General features: G+C 46.9%; 1 protein-coding gene across 1 annotated transcript in view; it reads left to right on the top strand.

The window, feature by feature from the left end:
* Positions 1–2473: 2473 nt before the first annotated feature.
* CD101 (CD101 molecule) overlaps positions 2474–21752 on the top strand; it is a 28481-nt gene continuing 9202 nt past the window's right edge. The window contains exons 1-6 of the mRNA XM_090059319.1: positions 2474–2564; positions 4245–4622; positions 5876–6286; positions 12475–12861; positions 13588–13968; positions 15087–15476. Of these exons, the coding sequence (XP_089915445.1) occupies positions 2519–2564; positions 4245–4622; positions 5876–6286; positions 12475–12861; positions 13588–13968; positions 15087–15476 (1993 nt within the window). The 5' untranslated portion in view covers positions 2474–2518. The remainder of the gene's footprint in view (positions 2565–4244; positions 4623–5875; positions 6287–12474; positions 12862–13587; positions 13969–15086; positions 15477–21752) is intronic.

Raw genomic sequence — 21752 nt, forward strand, 5'->3', positions numbered from 1 at the left:
TTAGCATCTACCTCCTGCCTGCTCCCTTTCTATTGGCAGGGGAAGAGAGGTCAGGATTTTGCTGTCAGCTCCCTGCTTTTCCTTTCTGGCTGCACATGAGGGGGAAAAGAAGGACATCCTGGGGCACCGTTTCCTGCCTGCTAGGGCAAGTCTGTCCCCAAGGTATCTGTCTGGTCCTTGGGCCTTGTATAAAGGTGAGGTCCTTGTCTCTAATGGACCCTGAGCCAATAAAGTTGTTAACTTTGTAGTAAGAAGCCTCTGCCTTTACCTCTTGGACCTGCAGACTGTCTAATGAATCAGTTTATTACAATATAGACGATAGATTCATAGATGCTAGGGCCAGAAGGGACCTCAAAAGCAACAGCGATGTTTGTTTTGTTCTTTAAATGAATGGTGCTCCCCATCCCTGTCTGGTGGGATGAAGCAAACAGGGCTGGTTTTACACTCTGTGCACCCACTGCAAGTCTCTGAACCAATTTTCTATTTCAGCTGATGCCCCAGCAGTGCTGTGGGGAGCTGCACAATTCAGGATTAAACGATCTGTGTCAAAATTTGTCCTGAGAAAATGTGCCTTTCTGAAAGCCCCTCTAATTCAAACCATTTCCTCCCATTAGGCCAGACATCTAGGGAGAGGCTGAGCCTTTCATCATGCCTATGTCCCTCTCCCTGCATGTTTCATGTGTGCACAGAGGAGAAGCACAGAGAGCCACAAAAGCACAAAAAAGCAGCAGCTTGAAGCTGACAATCAGAAAGGTCATGGTGCTTTAAATCTTCTGTTTACATGAATGGAAAAGCAGCACTGGGGAGGACTCTAGGTCCTGGGTGCTGGCAGCAGGAGAGGAGTGCCAATGCCCTGCTGGGAGCTGTTGTCAGACCCTGGAGCCAGTGGTTACAAAGAGCAGCATAACTAGAGGTGGATGGCTGGGCCACCAGCCCCAGGCACCAATTCTGAGAGGGCACAAAATGGCAGGCTGCTGCTTCTCCAGACCTGGCACTACTGCTACCCACGGTGCAGTAACTGCTGTTATTCCACTCATTGCAAAACCCAAGAGTCACATTTCTGAAGCTTCCCCCTGGTGCTCCCTCTTTTCCCCCATCTCTCCAAGCTTCCCCACAGATCTGCAGACACTCTTGGTATCACTGGGCCTTTCACATGCTGGGGCTGGCTCTCAATGCTTGCTTTGCTCAAGGGGTGTTTCACAGGCCTGTTCAAACTGACAGTGAGGTGTGATGTCCCAAACTGCCACCCCCACTTCTGCAGGATGGCATCTTGGAAGCCTGTGAAGCAGGAAACCAGTGCAGGAAACTTTGCAGCCTGGCCATAAAAGTGAATTGAATCAAAATCCCACTTTTAGGAAGGCAGATTCAGATGAGGTAATATACAGCTGCGGGGGCTGCCCTTGGTTTCCTAACTCAAATGCCTGTCTGTGTTTTAAAAAAAAGCTAAGAAGGGACAGCTGTTTCCTGGCTGATGGATGGTTTCAAGAAATGTGGCATAAGGAAGGCCCTAGGACTTACGAATCTGTGTTGAGATGTAAACCAGGGGCCTGGAGAGGGAGGGGAGATCATTGCATCGGCAGGCCTTAAGTTGTACCATTGAGGGCACAGTGGTCCCATGGGCACTCATTAGTCACAGAAGTCTGGCTAATGGGCCGATTCAGTTCTGGACCGGGGCAAACACTGTTCTTAAGGGAAAATGTGGGTGTGAGGAATGGCATTAGTGAATTAATCCAATAGACTCTTCCTGCTCAGAAAAAAAGTCTGTGTCACAATGGTGTACCAGGGGCTGCTGGAATTCCCCTCTTGTCCATAAGTGAGGAAGCCTGGTGTAATAAAGGATCCTTTCCCTGGTCTTGTAAAGCTACTGGTGTGATCCCCAATCAGCTGAATTTACTGCTTTCAGGTTTTCTATTTATGCAAAGTATGTATGCATTTTCCAGGTGAAACAGGTTGTCCATAGCTGAATCCCTATTGAACTGACTCTTCTCCCTCATACAATCATACAGTCTCTGCTAGGGTCAGAGGTTTGGTTTTGTTTGTTAATTCAAGGTCTTTCTGTTGCTTAAATTAAATAAAACCTCAACAGCCATGGGAGGCAGATTTCAACCCCTTGAGTTGAGCGGAAGTTAGTGTCCCATCAAGGCCCCCTGTTAAATGTAAGGAGTGACCTTTACTTTGCATTACCTAGCACTAGCTGCATGCTAGTTCTTGCACAGATAGGAAAGAAGCCACAAACACATTTAGTGAAGAGCTCACAGTCTCTGCAGACAGCACATCCGTCCTGGGCAAGTGGGAACCAAAACACGGGGCGATAGTGGCAGGGTTTGGCAGCACTGGTTACATGTGTGGCTTTTAGCAGCTGTGACACAGCACTGCAGCGTTCAGTCTTTTCCCCAGTTTTTTGGAAACAGGAAACCAAAATGCGAGACTGGCGACTTCCTTCCCACTGCTGTCAGACGAGGCTTCAGCTTTGCCTGAGAAGGGCTTTCTCCCCTCAGCCCGTTTGCCGTTGTTCCCGATGGGGTCCGTCCAGTACTCAGTGCCTCTGCTCTTCCTCATCCTGGGTGAGTGTCATGGAAGACATTGCTGTCCTTCTCTCTAGGTAGCCTGGGCAGTGGGAAGTGTGGTCTAAAAGGAGGGTTTCCTGGGACAGCCACCCCAGCCTTTCCACTAATTCCTTTATCAATGGGGCTCTTCGGTGGCTGCCCTCAGGAAGGTGGAAGTGCCCTTAGGGTCCTGGGTTTTCTTTTGGCATTGACCACTGCCTCTCCAATAAGGACTGTTAGGACTCAATGTAGTCATATTTCCTTCCCCCATGCCTGCCCACTGGCTTGGCATGGCTCTTAGGTGCACTGCAGTACGGCAGGGGTATAGGTGTACTTTAGTGTGGGAGAAGTGAGGGTGCTTTCTGTTACTTGCCTGCTTGTTGCATGCCCTTGCTATACTGCTGTGTCATTCTCCTGCTCTCTCCTGGATATCTGGCCAGAAGCCCCTTAATCTCACTGGGAGTAGCTGTACACACTGTACAACTGCTGACAGCCAGATGGTGCAAGGTGCATAACTTTTGTTTGGTCCACCCCTTTAGGATGATCTCACACTAGACTTTCAAGTGACACCATTGTTTCCATCCCTGTGTAATTTGGCTGGTCTCCCTGTAGAAGTGCAGCCTGCTACTTGTGTACTGTTTTGTATTTGGCTTAGGGAGATTGCTCTACACTTGATGCCATGCTCTAAATAAGCTAAGCAGCTCTGCTCCAGAAAGGGAGAAAAGATACCAGCCATGTGGGCTCTGCCCCTTCCCTAAACTTGTTCCATTCAGGTCATAGGCAGGCCAAAGGGGTGAACTCAAGTGTCTGAAAAGCTGCTCTTTTCTCTCAAAGCCTCTCTTGGCACCTTCTCCCATCTGGGCATTGTCTCAAACTCGGTTTCTCAGGGCCTAGCCAAAAAACTTCAGAAGCCAACAGATGCCTAAAGTAAGGGTCTGAGTGCTCTGCAGCTTCTACATGTCTGCACTTCCAAGAGCTTTTCTTATACCTTTTTTTCCCACTTAATGTCTCCTCTACCTTTTTCCACCTCCCACACCCAACCCTCAACTTTAGCTCATTGCTGCCTGTACTGTCCAGGCAGTAACTAATCATTGTTAAGTAACCTTTGAGTAATCAACATTTGGTCTCTTAATGCTGCCTTCCCAACTAGTAGGTGGTTTTTGTAACCTTCTATCCTGGCTGTGTTATCTGCTGGCAGAACGTGTCTATGACTGTAGACCTTTCTCCATTGAAACATCTTATCCTGTTTGTTAGGCTCCCTTGATCATCAGACTTTGCTTTATTTGCCTCTTTAAAAATGTGGTGCTTGGATTTCAGCTCTGTCTCTTGCCTCCGACCCATCCGGAAGAGACTTACACGGGGCTGAGGAAAGCATAATAATTATTAAAGGGACGCTGATCCATAAAACACTAAGTCTTCAGTTTGGATGTGCAGTGACTGCTGCTCTCTGTGCTAACAGGGTATTTCCACACACATCTGTACTCATGCTGTTACATGACTTCCCCCTTAAGCACAAGCAAATTAGGCCTGCAGTTGCAGACTTGCACTTGTCACCATTAGATTCCATGTATCTTTTAAAAACCTAGATCCTTCCCATTTTTTCTATTGTTTGTGGTGACATAGTCAGTGAAGAACCTGTATTGCCATATGCAATAACTACATAGTACATGGCACTGTTGTTTTATTCTTTGTAAGCAGGCCTCTGCTTCAGCCAGAGGGTAGTGACTGTTCAGAAAGGGCCTCTTTACCGGGTGAGAGGTTACAACATCACCATTGCATGCAATGTGAGTGGCTACCAGGGACCCTTGGAGCAGGATTTCCAGTGGTACATTTACCTGCCCTCTGCCCCAAAGCAAGAAATACAGATCATCAGCACCAAGGACCCCTCCTTCTTTTACGCCATGTATGCCCAGCGTGTCCAGAGCAAAGAGATCTATGTGGAGAGGCTCCAAGGGGATTCCGTCCTGCTGCACATCACTGAGCTCCAGGACCGGGATGCCGGAGAGTATGAGTGCCACACGCCCAACACCGATGAGAGGCACTTTGGGAACTACAACGCCAAGATGCACCTATCAGGTAGGTTCCAGAGAAGGAGGGCCACCACTCTGTTAGTTCCACCAGTTGCATGCTGGTGGGGATGGGAGAATATGATGGTTCAGGCTTTTATATTTCTTTTACACTGACAGCAACACCCCCACGTGTGAGCAGCCTCATTTACTGTAGCATAGTATGAAGCGAGTGGTGAAAGTGCTTCAGGATCCTCCAGAATAACCTGCCTCTTCCCCTACTGCTTCTTTTCTCTGATTAAGAGGGAGCTGGTGGTGACAGATGGGTCTGAGGGGCAGCTAGCAAAGTGAGGTAAAGCAGTGCCTAGGAGAGGAGATAAGGTGACCAGGGCCTGGTGGTTGGGGCTTCTGTCCTTCCCCATCTGATGTGTTTTGCTGTTGCCCCAGGACAAGAGTCCTGGAATTTTCTCGCCTGGTCACAGATCCCTCACTTCATCTGTGGAAAAGGAGGAGCTGTGTTCCTCCAAGGCAGGGAAGGAGGCTGTACTATGTGTTTTCATGACTTCTATAATTTTCCTGATGTAATTACTAAAGAGCACATTGAAATACTTTGGAGAGTAAAAATATACAGGCCTTGAACATTGACCATCAGCATCTTTCAAAGCAGGCTTACAGGACATGGGAGTGTTATTGGAAAGGGTGACAGCTATAAAGGAAGGCTTTGGAAAAGAGTAGAGTACCAGGAGGAAGGAGGAGAAACCTCTTTTCTGAGCCTGAGGTAAAAGTAGATTGGGATGGGAAGGAGAACCATGACTGAAGGAGGTTCTTGCCTTATGGAGCTCTCCCACGTAAATGGTGATGCAGCATTTCCAGGAGACAAATGGATGGAAACCTCTAAGAAGCCTGGGTGCTCTGCTCCCTGCCCAAATTATTTCTCTTTCCTAACATTGTGCCAGCTTGTACCTTTGGCCAGGACAGGCTGGACATGATTTACTCTGGAGCCTTTTAACCACAACCAAGTTAAAAGGAAAGGAAGCTGTACTATGTGCCTCCATGACTTCTAATAATTTTCCTGATGTAGTTAGTAAAGATCACATTGAAATACTTTGGAGGGTAAGAATATACAGGCCTTGGAAAGGCAATGTAGAGCAATTAGCACTTACAAGCTGCCAAAGGGCTGGAATATTGGCTACAAGTGGTAGTGAAAGGGTGATGCTACACAGAAATGCCCCTTCTGCCTGAAGGACAGGCTCAGAGTCCACGGTGACACACGTGGTTTCTAGAGCAAATGGCCATTTTGGCTGTGTCTTTTCTTGTGTTTAGTGATTCCAGACACTCTCTCAGCCAGTATGAGGCCCCAGACTCTGGACCAAATGGAAGGAGATCCACTGGAGCTTACATGTGAGGTTTCGAAATCTACTGCTCAGCACACCCACCTGTCTGTTGGCTGGTACCGGATAGCCAGAGATGGTCAAGTCATGGAAATCCTTTCCCTATCCAAGGACTTTGTATTGTCTCCAGGATCGTCCTACAGGCCAAGGTTTTTGACAGGGGACGTGCAGCTGGGCAAGATCGGAGACACCACATACAAGCTCTCCATCAGCAGAGTGAGGCCCTCTGACCAGGGCCGACTATACTGCGAGGCAGTGGAGTGGATTCAGGACCCTGATAAGACATGGAAAGATATTTCTCGGAAACAAACCGAACAGACATTGCTGACTGTCACAAGCCTCGGTAAGATGCTTACAGCATATCACTGATTTATGATATTGATCTAAAATGGACTTGGCTTACATCTGAGTAGTTGTAAAAGGATCCTGACCCATTCACAAACTTGCATAGTGGGACCAGTTTTCTCGTACATCAAGGCTCCTTTACAAAGCTAATATGGTATAAATGCAAGTCAGGCTTCTTGAGGTTCTGGAGACCCTGGGGAATTATATGCACAAAAATTCAAAATTATGCATTGAGTCCCGGGGGCTGCACATGGTGGCAAAGAACTGGCCCAGCCTGTCCTGCTGACATGTGCCTTTGGATCAGACTGGGCTGGCTCCATGCCAGCACATGGGGCTTGTGGCACTACAGGTGGGAGCTATGTGCTGTTGGGCCAGGCCAGCTCTATACTTCCACATGGGCCTTCCAGGACTCGAGCAGGAAGCCACACTTGGAGGCATGGAGCCCGCCCAGGCTGATTGCATGTAGACTGGGAGCTGTGGGGAGTTATACATCATCAGGCCAGGTAGGCTCTGTGTCTCCACATGCAGCTTCCTGCCCCATATGCTGGCATGGAGCCAACCTGGTCTGGTTCAAAGGTGCGTGTCAATGGGATAGGCTGGGCCGGCTCTGTGTCAGCACATGCAGCCCCTGGGACTGAGTTGGAGATGTGCATTACTGGGTGCTCTGCCTGCCATGGCCACGAGTGCCCTGAGGGCCCGAAGTAAGGGCTGTGCACCATGGAAAGGCAGGGGCATGTGGCGGGGAGGCCCACACCCACCCACAAACCCCACACCCACCATCCCATCCTACAGGCAGGAGCTCCCCTCCCCAGTCACCTGCATGCACCACCATGCTTAGTGACTCTACATGGGGCTCCTAGCTGAAGTGCCAGGAGCCCTGCAGAGGTGGATGCAAAGAGTCCACCCAAGTTGAATTATGCAAAGTTACACAATTATGCATGGTCTTAACTTTTATGTGCAAAATTGCACGCGTGCATAATTGTGTAATTCTCCAGAGTGTAACCAATGTATTTACAACTGTTTCATGTCACATCTGGTCTTTACACTATTATAAATTATGCTAGTATTCAGGAGAGACAATCATTTCTCCTGTGCTGTACACCATAAGCATTACTACAGGGCCTTACAACTAGGTTGTGGAGGGAATAGGTAATAGTCTGTCTGTCTTGAATTAATGTTACCCCAGGAGGATCTACAGACACCACTTACCTGGTGTAGATCCCTGATTTTTCCTGGAGTAATTCTATACTGGATTCTAATAAGTTACTAGAAGCCAGTGTAGGACTGAAAATTGTGTGCCCACTCCTTTTTTTTTTATACCAGTTACTCCAGTGTGTATTTGTCTTATGCCCAGGGCCTGTTTCTCTAAGGCCTTTTCCCTCACCCACAAGGTCATTAAGTCACTGCACAAAATAATGTCCCTTCCTGCAGCCGAGTGAACAGCCATGAGATTTCTCAAGATTTCAACCCTGACAGCTTTTGTCTGAATGTCCTCTGGGTTTAGTCATCAGACATTCCTCGAGTGGGGGAATGCCAAAGTATTAGCAACCCAAAGTCTCCAAAATTAAAAGCTGGGCTTAAAAAGGTTAAGCTGGATTTAAACATAATGAGTTAAGTTAGCGTGGTTCTTTGCTTTCTGGTATCTGAGTCCTTTTAGTTGTTTTAAGTGAAAGCTGAGATTTTCATGTATTCACCTAACTCCAGGAGCTGGGGATTTTTAAAAAAACCCACCAAATGCCATGAGACCTTGGTTAATTAGCAAGAATTGGCAAGTGAGGGTGGGGTGAGCTTCTACTGATCTGATTCTTCATCCAATGGCAGGAGGCAGGGGAGGATAGCTACAAAGGCCCTTTATTATGTTCTCCTGGCCGCAGAGTGTGTGTTTCTATAGTCACTGGTGAGGTTGTATGACATCCGGTTCTGTGCCTGATCCATACAGACATTACATTGCTGCAGCCCATGGCCAAAGTGACTTCTGAATCTCTACTTCAAAGCTGTAGCAAATAGCAGTAGATCTGGGGAGATTACTGACCCAAGCCAGTTGCACTAGCTTTTATTTTGGACTGAGAGTACCAGCGCAATGTGACAGAACTACAGTGAAATCACAGTGGGAGAGAGCAGCAGGCAGACTATTTAGGAACTGAAAGCACAGTACATAGAAAATAATGTCCTGAGACTTACAAGTTGTATCACTTGTGACCTCAAAGGAGGGAAAACTACACTAGTCAGCCGCACGTTATATCACAGTTCCATTAACCCCCAAATAGCCGGCATTCTGGAGCATTATATACACATCAGTAGACAACATGTCAGATATTGTGTTGTGCTCCAAAACAATTGATCATCAATTTAATTAAGCTTCCATTGATGATTTATTAACATGTCATAAGTGTTTTTTGTGTGGCCTCTTCCCTGAAAGTATAAGTCAGGGGGTCTCATGTTATGCTTTGGGAAGGTACTGGGGATCAGCATGAAATGCCTGGCTTACATTAGCCTCCCTGATAAAAATGAACACATTTCCCAGAGAAGATTTTCAAGCTGTCGGAACAGTTTTGTCTGTCTCTCAGTGGATTTTGAGAATTAAACTGTTGCTTATTGAGCACTGTCATTCAGATTGGCACTGTACTGGAGGGAGACCTGGTCCTTGTCCCACGGGAGCTACAATCTAAATGAGACAGACAAGGCAGTTCAGAGGCATAATTGGCTGGATGAACAGATGAAGCTGCAAACTCTGAGTGGTTTTCATGAAGTTAATTTTTTTCCTTTAGTAGATTAGTACTGCAAAAAAGGTCTTGTGAAAGAAGCATGCTTTAGGGACAGTAGAACGGTTATTATGAACCACATCCTGCACCCAGGGAAGTCTGTGACAATTCTCCCATTTAATAGATGCTGAGGCACTGGGCCAAGGAGACTGTTGCAGGCATGAAGGCAATAGAGAGCAAAGGCAGAGCCTTCCTAAATCACAATGTATGATGGGTAACAGAATGCTTCCTGATCGGATGGTGAAACTTTTAAAACAAGATGGTAATGGAAAGCAAATATTTCACGGTAGATATTTCAAATATATCAGGGTAGATATAGGAATGAGAAAAATGCATGCTACTGAAACTGGTGCCAGGGCTTTGAAGAGATTTAATGTGCTGGGGCAGGGGTTCTCAAACTTTGTGATACCGCGACCCCAAGTGCTAGATGGTGGTGGCAAGGGATGGGGAGCTCGCATGCAGCAGCCACTGTCTCCACTGACCACTTCCCCACACCACCACATGTATCCCCTGGGAAGTTTGCAGCCACCTTTTAAGTGGCTCATGACCCCCCATGGGGTCACAACCCACAGTTTGAGAACACCTGTGCTGGGGAATTCAGCAAATGGTGTTGAAATAAGAAAACAACTGATAGATGCACGCTCTGGTGGGTAGGGAATGATTGCAGGCAGACCTGGACAGGTTGGAAAAGTGGGCAGAACACAGTAGGATGCAGTTCAACAAGGACAAGTGCAGAGTGCTGCACCTAGGGTGCAAAAATATACAGCACACCCCTTGGCTGGGAAGTGACCCTCTCAGCAGCACAGAGGCGGAAAGGGATCTTGGAGTCATAGTGGACTCCAAGATGAACATGTGATGAAATCATCAGCAAAGCTAACTGCACTTTATCATGCATCAGTAGATGCATGACAAATACAACCAAGGAGGTGATCCTCCCCTTCTATGTGGCACTGGTCACACTGCAGTTGGAGTACTGCATCTGGTTTTGGGCACCATACTTCAAGAAGGATGTTGATAGATTCGAGAGGGTCCAGTGGAGGGTCACTCGTATGGTCAGGGGCTTACAGGACAAGCCCTATGAGGAGAGACTGAGGGACCTGGATCTCTTCAGCTTCCACAAGAGAAGGCTGAGAGGTGATCTTGTGGCCGCCTACAAATTCAGTAGGGGGTTGCAGCAAGGTATTGGAGATGCTGTTTACCAGGGCACCTCTGGGGATAACAGGAACAGTGGTCACAAACTGACAGAGAGCAGATTTAGGTTGGACATCAGGAAGAACTTCTTCACGGTAAGGGTGGCCAGAATCTGGAATGGGCTTCCAAGGGAGGTGGTGCTCTCCCCTACCTTGGGGGCTTGAAGGGAAGGCTGGATAGGCATCAGGCTGGGGTCATCTGACCCCAGCACTCTTCCCTGCCCAGGGCAGGGGGTCAGACTCGATGATCTGTTGAGGTCCCCTCCAACCCTAGCATCTATGAATGGTGTAGAAGGCAAGTTGTTCTTATAGAAGAACATTCAAGGAGGGGGTTTGACTTGGGAGGTAAGAAGGCCAGATAAAAAAGATGGTGGCTGCAGTAGAAGATGATCAAGTCTTGGTCTAGATTAATGGCCAGGGTGGAGAAGAAAGATCAGGATTTAGCATGTTTGTGGTAAAAGAAACGGATCTCTAAATGATTATACAAAATAGGTCACCAAGCTGTGCACCATGTGTGAGCAAGGTACTAACAAGCTCTGTTAAAATACTGCAGAAATGCTCTTTTTGGGCAGTCATTTGAATGCCAAATAGGTGGTTGGTTTGATTAAATTTCCTAGATCTTATTATTTACTAGACACAGGAATGGCTTTTGATGTTTACTATTGTTCTGAGAGTGGCCATTATGCACACACGCACACACCACCTGCAAAAACAATATTTGCTTTCCATTATCATCTTGTTTTACAAGTTACACCATCTGATCAGGAAGCATTCTGTTACCCATCACACATTGTGATTTAGGAATAGAAATGATTAATTAAACAGTTTTCTCAGTCTCTTGGGCATTTTCATTCCATTTCGATTCAGATATTAGGCTCCTCACAGTCAGTCTGCTCATTTTACACCAGTATTTGAACCGTAAACCATTTGATGTATGGTCAAATTCCCTCATTGTTCCTATAAGCCATTCAGTAAATATCTGGGAATGCCAGAACTGCCTGCAGAAACTGAGTCTTCAGTTTATGGAATTGTTTAGAAACCGACGGTTTAAATTCATTGGATAATTTATCTGCAGTAAATAAGCACGGTTCGAGAAGCAGTTATATTTCCATCTTCAGGCAATAGCACATACAGTATTGTCTGGGGAGATGGGTATCATCTGTGTAATGTTGATGGAAGAAGATAAAACAATGGCCGTGTCGACTGCCTGACCTGGTTGCATACCCAGAGGTATGGTCATGTTCTAAACTTTATTTCTGTACAGACATTTCATGATTTCACGTTCATTTGGTGCATGAGATTTTGGTACAGGTCACATTCTCCAATTCATAACCAATGAGTAGTTTTCACTTAAATCTTGTTCCAAGTCACTTTTGGGCTGTTTTCAAATTTTGAGAATTCCTGAAGGGTTCCTCAGCAAGAGTGGAAATGACAAGCCAGGGTATATTCGCCCTAAAAATATTTGGAACAGTCTGTCTGAAAGGAGAATCCTATCAAAGCAACCCATTTGACTAAGGTTCTGTTGAAGTTTTTTGCCATTTAAGAAAGTTTCCTTTTCTTCATAGGGGTTATATCAAGCCCTTATAAAGTTTGGAGAGAAATACCTTAATCCATCCCAGCATAGCCAGTAGCCCAGTGTTCAGGGCACTTGCCTGTGATGCAGGAGACCCTGGTTTGAGTCCCTGCTGTGTTTAACACCAGTAACTTGAACCTCAGTCTGTCCGATCAGGGGTGAGGACCTTGGAGTAGGCTAGACTCAGTCTGCCCTTCTCTCTGATCTAGTGAATTAACAAACTGGAACAGCTCAAAAGACCAGATTGAAAAAGACCAATGCAACCACAGTGAATGGATTGATAAGTGCAGTCACCTATAGGCTGCATGAAACAAAGATTCAGAGCACTGGTCTGAACGAGGCAGAACTGAGTATCCCGTATGCTAGGTGAATGCTCTACTCATTGATTTATCACCTGTTATGAGGTGGATGGAGGTCTGTCTGTGGTTTGAATCAAAAATTCAATCCTGGAGTGGAGGTGCCTTTCTCCATGAAAGCTTCATTGGACTTGTGTGTTGCAACAAAACATTTTGTTTATAACGAATAAGTATTTTCCAGTGAAAAACAGTTTTTGTGTCAAAACATTGTTCCTTATCTCTCCTAATTCTAACAAAGCTAGGAGTAGGAAGGGGAAAATCAACAAGGGTTTTAAAATACATGTCCTGCTTTTGTCTTTCCACAGAGAGGGACTTCCATGTCAGTGCTGCTGCGAGTGAAAGTTCCCTTGCTGAAGGGATGCCTTTGCAGTTAAATTGCCTTGTGAATGCACAGAACAGTAAGAACAGATGGTTCCAAGTAATTTGGCTCTTTAAAGGAGTAGAGATAGCCAGTATTGACCCAAATGGGGTACTTGTCTTGAAGAACGAGTATGAAGAGAGAGCTAGATTGGGACAGCTCCAGCTGGTCAAGAAAAGCAGTGAAATGTATGTCTTCAATATCTATCAGGTAGGGCTGAAGGATAAAGGCATGTACAGCTGCAAAGTTTCAGAGATGGAGAAGACGCCTACAGGTTTCCTCACCACCCGCTCTAAGCTATCACCAGGCACTGATGTCAGTGTGAAGCCAATAGGTCAGTTAAACAAAATGCCTTTTCTTCTCAGGGAAATATGAAATGATTCATGGCTTGAGGTCTGTTGCTATATAGCGAGCTGCCTTGCCAGTGGCCAGCCCACAATGCTGCTTTTCCCCAAAGGCTATGGGTGTGCTGTAAGTGCTTTGTACAATAATGCTACTAATGTGTTCTAGTTTGCACATGACTCTCACAGTTTGCACATGACTTTCAATGGTGGCTGCCCTTGCCTCAAAGGGTAGTGTTTGTTGTGACATCCTGTAGATGCAAGCCAGATCATGGACAATTTGCTTTGCTTCAGGTTCCCTCTAGATATATTAACTCTAAAAAAATGTAAAACTCTTCATAAACTCTAAATAAAACCTGTGTTCATTGGGAAAAGCTGATAGAAGCTGTGTCCATGCTAGGGGGGAAGAAGGGAGGAGAATTCAAGTTTCCTTGTCAAGGGTCTGGAACCAGGAACGTAGCTTTCTCAACCTAGCAGGCAGAGTGGAGGGACAAGTCTGCCAGTTGAGCATATTGTAGCCACTGAAGCATTGCCTGATATGGTGGCACTGGGAAGAACACTGGAAGAAGGGCTCTGCAAAGTAATAAATAGGTGGTTCAAAATCTCCCAACAATATCCTAATGTTTCTGTGTCAGTTTGGCTTGTCTTTTTGTTTAACATAAGGATGTTTTAGGCTCATTTGGAAAAGGCCTTTCACCTGAAGTAATTGTCATTCACAGAAAGCAACCTGCAAGTGTCTGTGTTCAGCAATGCGAAGCAAATATGGGAAGGAGACACTCTGATCTTGCACTGTGAAGTGAGCGGAGCGAAATACCCTTTGTCCGTGAACTGGTGGCATCTGAGAAAGAGTGGAGATCAGGCAGAACTTGTAGCCGGCATGGACCGGGATGGCAAACTGAGCCTGGGCCCTTCCTTCCAGGAGCACAGTGCTCAGGGGAACCTCAGACTAGAAAGGAAAGGTCCTACCACATTCATCTTGGCCATCTACAAGATTTCAGCCATCAGTGACAGAGGATCTTATAAATGTGAAGTGACAGAGTGGCATACTGACAGGAGCTGGAAACAGGCCCAAGAAACCTCTGTAGTGGTTAATCCTCTGAGTAAGTAGGTATAACATTTTTTCTTTTATTACAGTTGGATGCTTTCCTACCTGAAGCAGTGTGGTTTATTTTTGAAAATGCAATGCAGTGAAGCAGTATTTCTGGGGAGTGTTCCAGGCTCTGCCATTGAGTCACAGTGCAACTATAGACAGATCACTTAAGAGCTGTATACTTCAGTTTCCTTACCTGTACCAGAAAGGAAATGCATCCTGCTTTCTTCATGGGAGGAATAATTAGTGATTGTTTGAGTCCTCCTAATCCAGGGGTGGGCAAAACGTGGCCCCATGGGCCAGATGCGGCCCCCCAGGCCATTCTATCCAGCCCATGGGGCCCCTAAAAAATTTAGAAAATTAATATTTATCTGCCCCTGCCTGCCTGTCATGCAGCCCTCGATGGCTTGCCAAAACTCAGTAAGTGGCCCTCCACCCAAAATAATTGCCCGCCCCTGTCTAATCCCAGGTACCATGGAACTGCTAGTTATTTCTTAGCTTCCACCATGGTCCCACAACATCTTGAAGCACAAAATAAGGACCATTGTTTGTGGAACTCAAATTGCACAACAGCTTGTACTGGGGTGTGCTACTAGTGTCCTGAGTGAGGGACCTTGATTTTTGGAGTGTGCAGAACAGAATTAAGGGGCATCATCAAAGCTCTGTGTGTGCAGGGCAGTGGTTGGGAAAGCAGCAGGCCAGGGTTTAGGCATGTTTCAGAGTTTTTTGTATAGGGTCAGGACTGGAATAGCATGGCGCAGGTCAAAGGGGAGGTACATTAGCAGAACTGAGGAGTTCAGGAATGACAGAATGGAGTTTGCTTTTGATCAAGCCTGCATTGCCTGGGCAAGGTTTGTATGTTTCAGAACAGCCTAAGGTACATATTGTCAGCCTGGAGGCACATGGGCAGGACTGGGACAAGCAATGGCAGGGAATTATGGGCAACACTTCTCCCTGAAACATGAATTGGGATAAAGCTACTGGTTCCTCAGTGGCATGAGCAGTGACATCGCTTGTCAAATAAAACCAAGCCCCCAGCACCCAGAGGTATAGGAAGGAGTTAAGCTGGGAGAATGATTGTATTTTAACCTTAAACCTGGTACCAATGATGGCCTTCCTCATCGACAGATTTGACTGCTGTGCTGACAGCCCGAACAGCAAACATCAAATTGACCCAAGATTTTGAACTCTTCTGCACCGTCTCTGTTGTTGACAAAGCACCTGTATCTGTCACTTGGCAATTTCTTCCCACCACAGAGAAGGGCAGCTATCAGCAACTAGTCAAACTCATGCCTGATGGTACCATCAAATGGGGAACTACCACACTGCACTTCCAGAAGAAGACCAAACTCTCAAAATCTACATCTTCTTTCCAGCTTGTAATCCACAGTGCCACAGAGCAGGATGAGGGGAGGTACAGGTGTGACGCAGAAGTCTGGAGGAAAAGCTCATTCCCGGCAGGACTTCCAACTGCTGCAGTGATGTCTAATGCCGTGGCCATAAAGGTTAATCCACCAGGTGAGCTGCAGCAAACGTTTTTTCTCAGTAGCAGTTTGAAACGGGATAATACAGGGAATGGCCGTTGGAAAGTCACTCACATGTGTCAGGGGACTTGAACCAGGCAAAGCTGGAGGGTTCACTCCAGGCTCATTCAGTTGTTGACCCTGTCTGCTCAGACTGTTACCAGAGCAGGACACTTGAGGCCAGTGGTGGTTTTGAGAAGTGGGCAGGACTTTGACAATGTTCTGCTTTCAGTAAAGTGAATCCTTCAGCTGTTGTAAGTCAATGGGCATGTCTACACATGCACTTTAATGTGCAGCATCTTATTCTACTGCACATTAAAGTATCATGGCAAAAACAGTGCGACTACACTAATGTGAAGTGGAATTAGTCTACTGCACATTAAGCATCACTAGAAAGACATTATTTTTTGTTGTTGTGCATTAGGGCAGCCTAATGCACCTTATGTGCATCTATGTGCTAAACTTAATGTGCAGTAGCAAAAGCACACTAATGAATGTGTAGACATGCCCAGTGTAACTCTACTGAAGTCAGTAAGGCTCCAGCAGTTTGCACCAGTTAGTGACTTGACCTCTGCAGAACATAGAGGAACACCTAGCCAGGCAAGTGACCCCAAGTCTAGGCCTCTGTTACACTTGCTGAAGGAATTTTCTAGTAGTGGTTCTGCTAAGAAAGAAAATGTTAGCTTTTTTTTTACATAAAATCTTTCCATTCAATTGTTGCCTTTACAATTCAGTGAACTGAAATCATACTCTCTCCATGCTCTGAAGTGACAGGCTTGCTGAGGCAACAGCCTTAGTATTTTCCCTCAAGTTCAATGCCCCTGCCCCGGCCTTCTCCCTAATGATCCATTGCCATGTGTTTCCCTTCTTCCTGGATTTTGTCAAAGGGGCTCTATGTTTTGCATCTGAAATACAGGTATTCAATGGGTGGGAGAACCTGGGAAGCAGTAACACAAAGGGGATCAAGTTGTGACACTGAGCAGTGAATTAGATTTCACAGATTTCATAGCTGTTAGTGCTGGAAGGGACCTCACAAGATCATCAGGTCTAGCCCCCCCACCCAAGGGGCAGGAAGTCAGCTGGGGTCAAATGATCCCAGCAAGATAAGCATCCAGGTGTTTCTATGTAATGTGGAAATGTGTGATGTAAAATGGCAGGAAAAACATCAGTGAACTGGTATGTTGCCTTTGTTGGGGTACCCTAGTCACAGGAGCAAGAAGACGACCTTAATGCCCCTTGAGATACCACAGTCATTCTTGGTCACTGCAATACTGCTGGAGGAGCCACAAAACTGCCGAGGGGACTGGAGGGATTGATTTGACAGCTGCCAATCCCACCTATGCAGGGGCAATGCATAGGGGGTGCACGCAGGTGCACATGCACCCCCTGAGTGTGGTGGTGCACCCTGGACAAAAAGGCAGGAGGTCACCACTCGCCACCTGCTGCCAACACCACCAGTGGCATCTGTGGGCAGTTCGTGATTGCCATTGGTCACCGTCGACACTGCCAGTGCCATCTGTGGGTGGCTGCCGAGCCCCGGTCAGCACTCGCTATCCCCCACCCCCACCTCCACCTCCAACAGCGCCAGTGGCATCTGCAGGAGCTCCCTGCTTACCGCTGCCATGCTCCTGCTGATGCTGTGCCCCCCCAGCCGCCGGGGGCACATGTCATTCATGCACCTATGGAAAGGAATATAAGCATAAGAGAAGTAGATTACTCTATAATAAACCTCTAGGAACTGCAGAGTGAACTACAGCCATGCCTTGGCAGGAAGGGGAAATGTGACAGGGCAGTTAGCCTGCCAGTCACTTTCAGAGGAAAGACAGCTCTTGAAACAGCATTGGCTGCCATCAGGGAAGACACATGACCAGAAAGGGGTGGGGCTTGAGGTATATGTAGGCCCAGGGCCTGAGGTAGGCAGGCAGTCTCATCCAGGCAGCTGACAGGAAAGGAGTTTCTGTTCAGGCCACTGAGAGAGTGACCCTGGCTCACACCACACATCTGTTATGCAGCCTTAGGGCTGGGAGCTCAGCTGTAGGCCCAGTGGGACAGCCAGCATGCAGCCTGGGGGCTGGCGGGCAGCTGGTGGTTTGTGGAGGGGACTAAAGAGAGGTACAGAGGTCCCAACTGACTCAGGGAGAGAATGGCCAGAGGGCTCACAGAGACAGCAGGGGCCAGAGGCTTGGAAAGAAAGCAGAGGGTCAGAGGGCCCATGGAGCAGGCAGGGCCAGGGTGCCCATAGGCCTCACTGGCCTAAGAGCCAGGCCAGGGCTCAGGAGGGACCAAAGGCCAAGAATGGCAACAGCTGGAGACTGGTGGGGCTGGAGAGCCCATGGATCTCAACTCACCTGGGAGAGCGACCAGGGTCTAAGGGGAAGGACCAAAGGGCAGGAGGGCCATGGCCAGAGAATAAGGGAGCCAGAGTGCCCAAAGCGCAGAGAGGGGCTGGTGTAAGGATGAACAGAGCCAGGAGCCCATAGCCTGTAGGGGTGGTTTTGTGTTTAGTGTGTGTGACATCTGTGAGGCATGGGCATGGGTATTGGGGAGGATAGAGCCCACTTCATTACCCCTTAAGGTAATGAGCACAGATGCCTGTGTTCATGAGTGTGAGAGCAGGCTCCCTGTTTCTAAAAAAGAAGTACATCATGCCATGGCAGATGAGGGGAAGGGGAGATTGCCCAAAGGAAGTGAAGTTAATAAGGATTGAGGGGGCTCCAGGGACTTCACTGCCACCCCTGGAGTGGGACCCTGTTACGGGAAGACAACAAGTGCATAGAATAGATAATTCCTAGTTCAGACATCTGACTGTTCAGCAACTTACTTTGCCAGGCTGAGTAATACCTACAATGCACCACGCCATATTGTCCTGGGGAGGAGAAAGGAGAAAGTCATTCATGCCATTTGCCAAAGCTGTGCACAGTGGGTTGTTTCTGTGCAGAGATAGCATAGAAGGAGCCTGTGGTCCTAAGGTAATAATAGTGGTATTTGCTACATCTTTGCATGTGGGCACGCCTACACATGCATGCGCACATGTGTGTTTTCATGTAATTTGAAACACTTGGGTTCTTTTGCATGCTCCAGCTGTTTCCAGGCTTGTCAGAAAGCAAAAAGCACATTGTCAGCAGGCAGGGTTCAAAGCAAGACAGGCAATGGGAGATTTTGCTTAATTAATTACATTGAAATTGGTTCTGTTTTCCCTTTCATATCTTTATGCACTAAAGAGAAAGGGAAGCAGCCTGTCTGCTTTTTATGGTAATTGATTTTCAGCAGTGCAGCCATGAGTGGCAAGCACTGGTAGCAAAGCACTCTGCATCCTATTGAGGTGATATTTACAGGGGCTGCACCAGTAATTTCTCTCATCAGAATTTAACAGCAGCTCCCTTTGAGCCTAAGCCTAAACACAGGAATGTTTTTGCTCCTGTGAGTTGAGGGAAGCTACCACACTAACCACTCTGAAGTGGGATGCATCTGTTGGCTAGAGCTTGCAACCCAGCACAACCGTTGTGGGAAAGTCACAGTTTTCTTGGACTTTTCTTGTGCTCCATAAGGGCCATCTTGCAAGCTAGCCTGACTCAACCCATCAGAGTGAAAGAGACATTTTCTTGGCTCTGTCTGAAAACCTGACTGATGTTCCTATAGTTGTCTGCCTCCAAAAATCTTCAAGTGCTTTGCAAACTGTACACTACAAACAGTTCCCACTCTCTGGCAATGCCATTTGCCCTGGGATGCAACACAACAGCTCTTCATTAGTGCACAGTTGTAATGCATGATGGTTGCCATCAAGGTGATTGTCCTGAGTGTCTAGAGCCAACCAGCAATGTGAGTCTTGGATGAGCCCACCCTTGTGGGATAGCTATTCTCTTGGCCAATCCTGGGGAATTTGAGGATGTCTAAAGCTAGCACATGAGCCTCTATTGATTAAATTGAATTAAAATGGAAACTTCTAGTCTGTCTAGATCTTCTGTGATGCCCAAGGGACACAACACACTGACCAGTGGGTTACAAATGCCACCATTTGGGAACAGAAATGAAAAATAGTAATACCCTTTGAAATTAGAGGAGGGAAGCATAATGAGGGGAGCACAACAGATAATCTAACTTGGGTAATGAAGCCTGGGATTAATGTCCCTCATCTCTTTACTGACTGAAAGCAGTCAAGGTCTTTTGGGGGAGTTTTTTGGGCCAGCCTGTGGTCCAGAAAGTGCACCTACAGCAGTGCATTGCTGCTCCTCCACATCTAAGGTGACTATTTTGAGAGAAGGACAGTATCTATCCCCTGCAGAGCCACCTGGCACAGCTGGGGGCTTCCATGCTGTTGGCACTGGCCTTGCTGATTCCTGGAGCTGTTGCAATTTAGTTCCTAACTACCCAAGGCAGGTTTTCTCTTCTGTTCTGAGGCTAGAGATCAGTTGCATCCTATCCCAATTAAAATGTCTGTGTGTGGTGGAGGGAGTGGGGAAGGGGTAGAACAATTCATGATTTTGTTGAGGGAAAAGGTCAGCTACTGCGTAGCACCCATACACCAAAGGGCGTGCTCATACACTGAAGAGCACTGGCCACATCCCGTCTCTGGGCTCATTCCTAGCTGCGATCAATTCAGCACAGAACGAGGGAGTGTCAGCATGTGAGTTTATTGCTCTGCAGAGGGGTCACTTCGTGTCACAAAGACAGAGAGCTCCCGCAAACTGAGTTTACAGCTTGGTATTTATACATTAACCGTTACATTGTTGCATGTGCATTCAGGTTCTTCCGCTTGCCGTTACAAAGTTGCAGGATACTCAGAACAAGTTTAGGCTGCTTGAGACCGGTTTTGCGGTTGACATTTTTCACTTACTGTCAGCAAAAGGTACATAGTTTGCTTACTGTCAGCAAAAGGCTATCTTTAAGCTTAGGGAAAGGTCATCTGCTTCTCAAGGGTCATCTGCGTCTCATGGGTCATCTGGTTTTTTTTTTATGGTTGTTTTTCTTACACCTTTAATTCTGCAGTTTCCTTCCCTTTTGGTCAGGCAGAGGTAGGGTCTGTGTCAACCTCCAAATCATAGAATCAGACTCCTTGATCTGGTAAACCATTTATCCAAGGGGCCTAAAGCCAGGCAACACTTCAGTTTCACTTAGGGGCTATGTTCAGGGGCTGAATCTGTTTCCAGTTATGGTGAGTTAATCTGTTTACTCTTAAGATTGCTGGCTGTGTCTGGAGCCAGACCTGATGGGCTATCCTTTTTAAGAAGTGAAAAACTAAAAAAAAAGGTGTAAACTCCAAGCACTATCTGCCCTTGCATGCCTATCCACAGCCTTATTATGCCTTTTGTTGCGTTCGGCTGCAAATCCTACTGTTGTTCTCTTGCTGAGTGATCAGGGCTGTAGAACATACCCGATCTAGCCCACCCTCCCCGAAATGTTTTATGAAGCGGATCCTAGCATCAAGGCGTTTTGATTGTATTTTCAATTTGGGAGCAATGTGCAAACATCTCTAGTGAGATTTAAGATGTGGAAAGCAGGGGCAAAGAGAGAGAGAGAGAGAACAGGAGACAAGGAGGTAGGGAAGGCAGGGAGAAGAGAGTGTTTTTTCAGGATGAATGGGGAGGGAATAGGTACTGTGAGGTACCAATTTGAGTACCTCACTTTGTCCATAATGTCAAGTACTTCATTTACAGTAGATAGGCAGTCTCTTCTCATCTTCCTGGTCTTCTCTAGACCAGTGTGATTAGTACTGAAGACTCCAGAGCTAATTTCTGTTCCCAGTTCTCTGTATGCTTAGCAGCATGGCACAGCCCTCTCAGTTACAGTAGCCAGCAAAGTAGAGCTGCCTTACCTAAATGCAAGAGTAAGGGATTCTAGGGCAGGATATAAGAACCATCTATCTGGGCGATTCATTCCCTCTTGCTGCCTCCTCCGAGCCATCCCCAACAAGACGCAGGAGCCCTCAGCACGACTCACCCTTGTGTTCAGTGTCTGTGTTTGGCTAGTTTCTCTGCATCCTTAGCCTCTGCTGTGCAAGGTGATGAACTAGAGCTTGAAAGGAAAGAGAAAAGGCTCCCGAGAACCGGTCTCCCTGCTTAGACAGTGAATCTCACCATCCAATATAAGCAGTTTTTTGGAAAGCAGGGTTTGTGCATTGGGGCTGGGAGGTGTGGGTAGGAGACAATACGTGTTTGTATGTTTTGTATTGCTTTCCCACAAGAAATTGAATCAGGAACAGGGGATGTGAAATCAAAACTAAGCCCTGTAAAGAGACCACATTAGCCAGATAAGTGACAGTATCATTCCAGGG

The sequence above is a fragment of the Crocodylus siamensis genome, chromosome 1 (genome assembly GCF_052110815.1).
Source record: "Crocodylus siamensis isolate JL-2025a chromosome 1, ASM5211081v1, whole genome shotgun sequence".
Lineage (NCBI taxonomy): Eukaryota > Metazoa > Chordata > Crocodylia > Crocodylidae > Crocodylus > Crocodylus siamensis.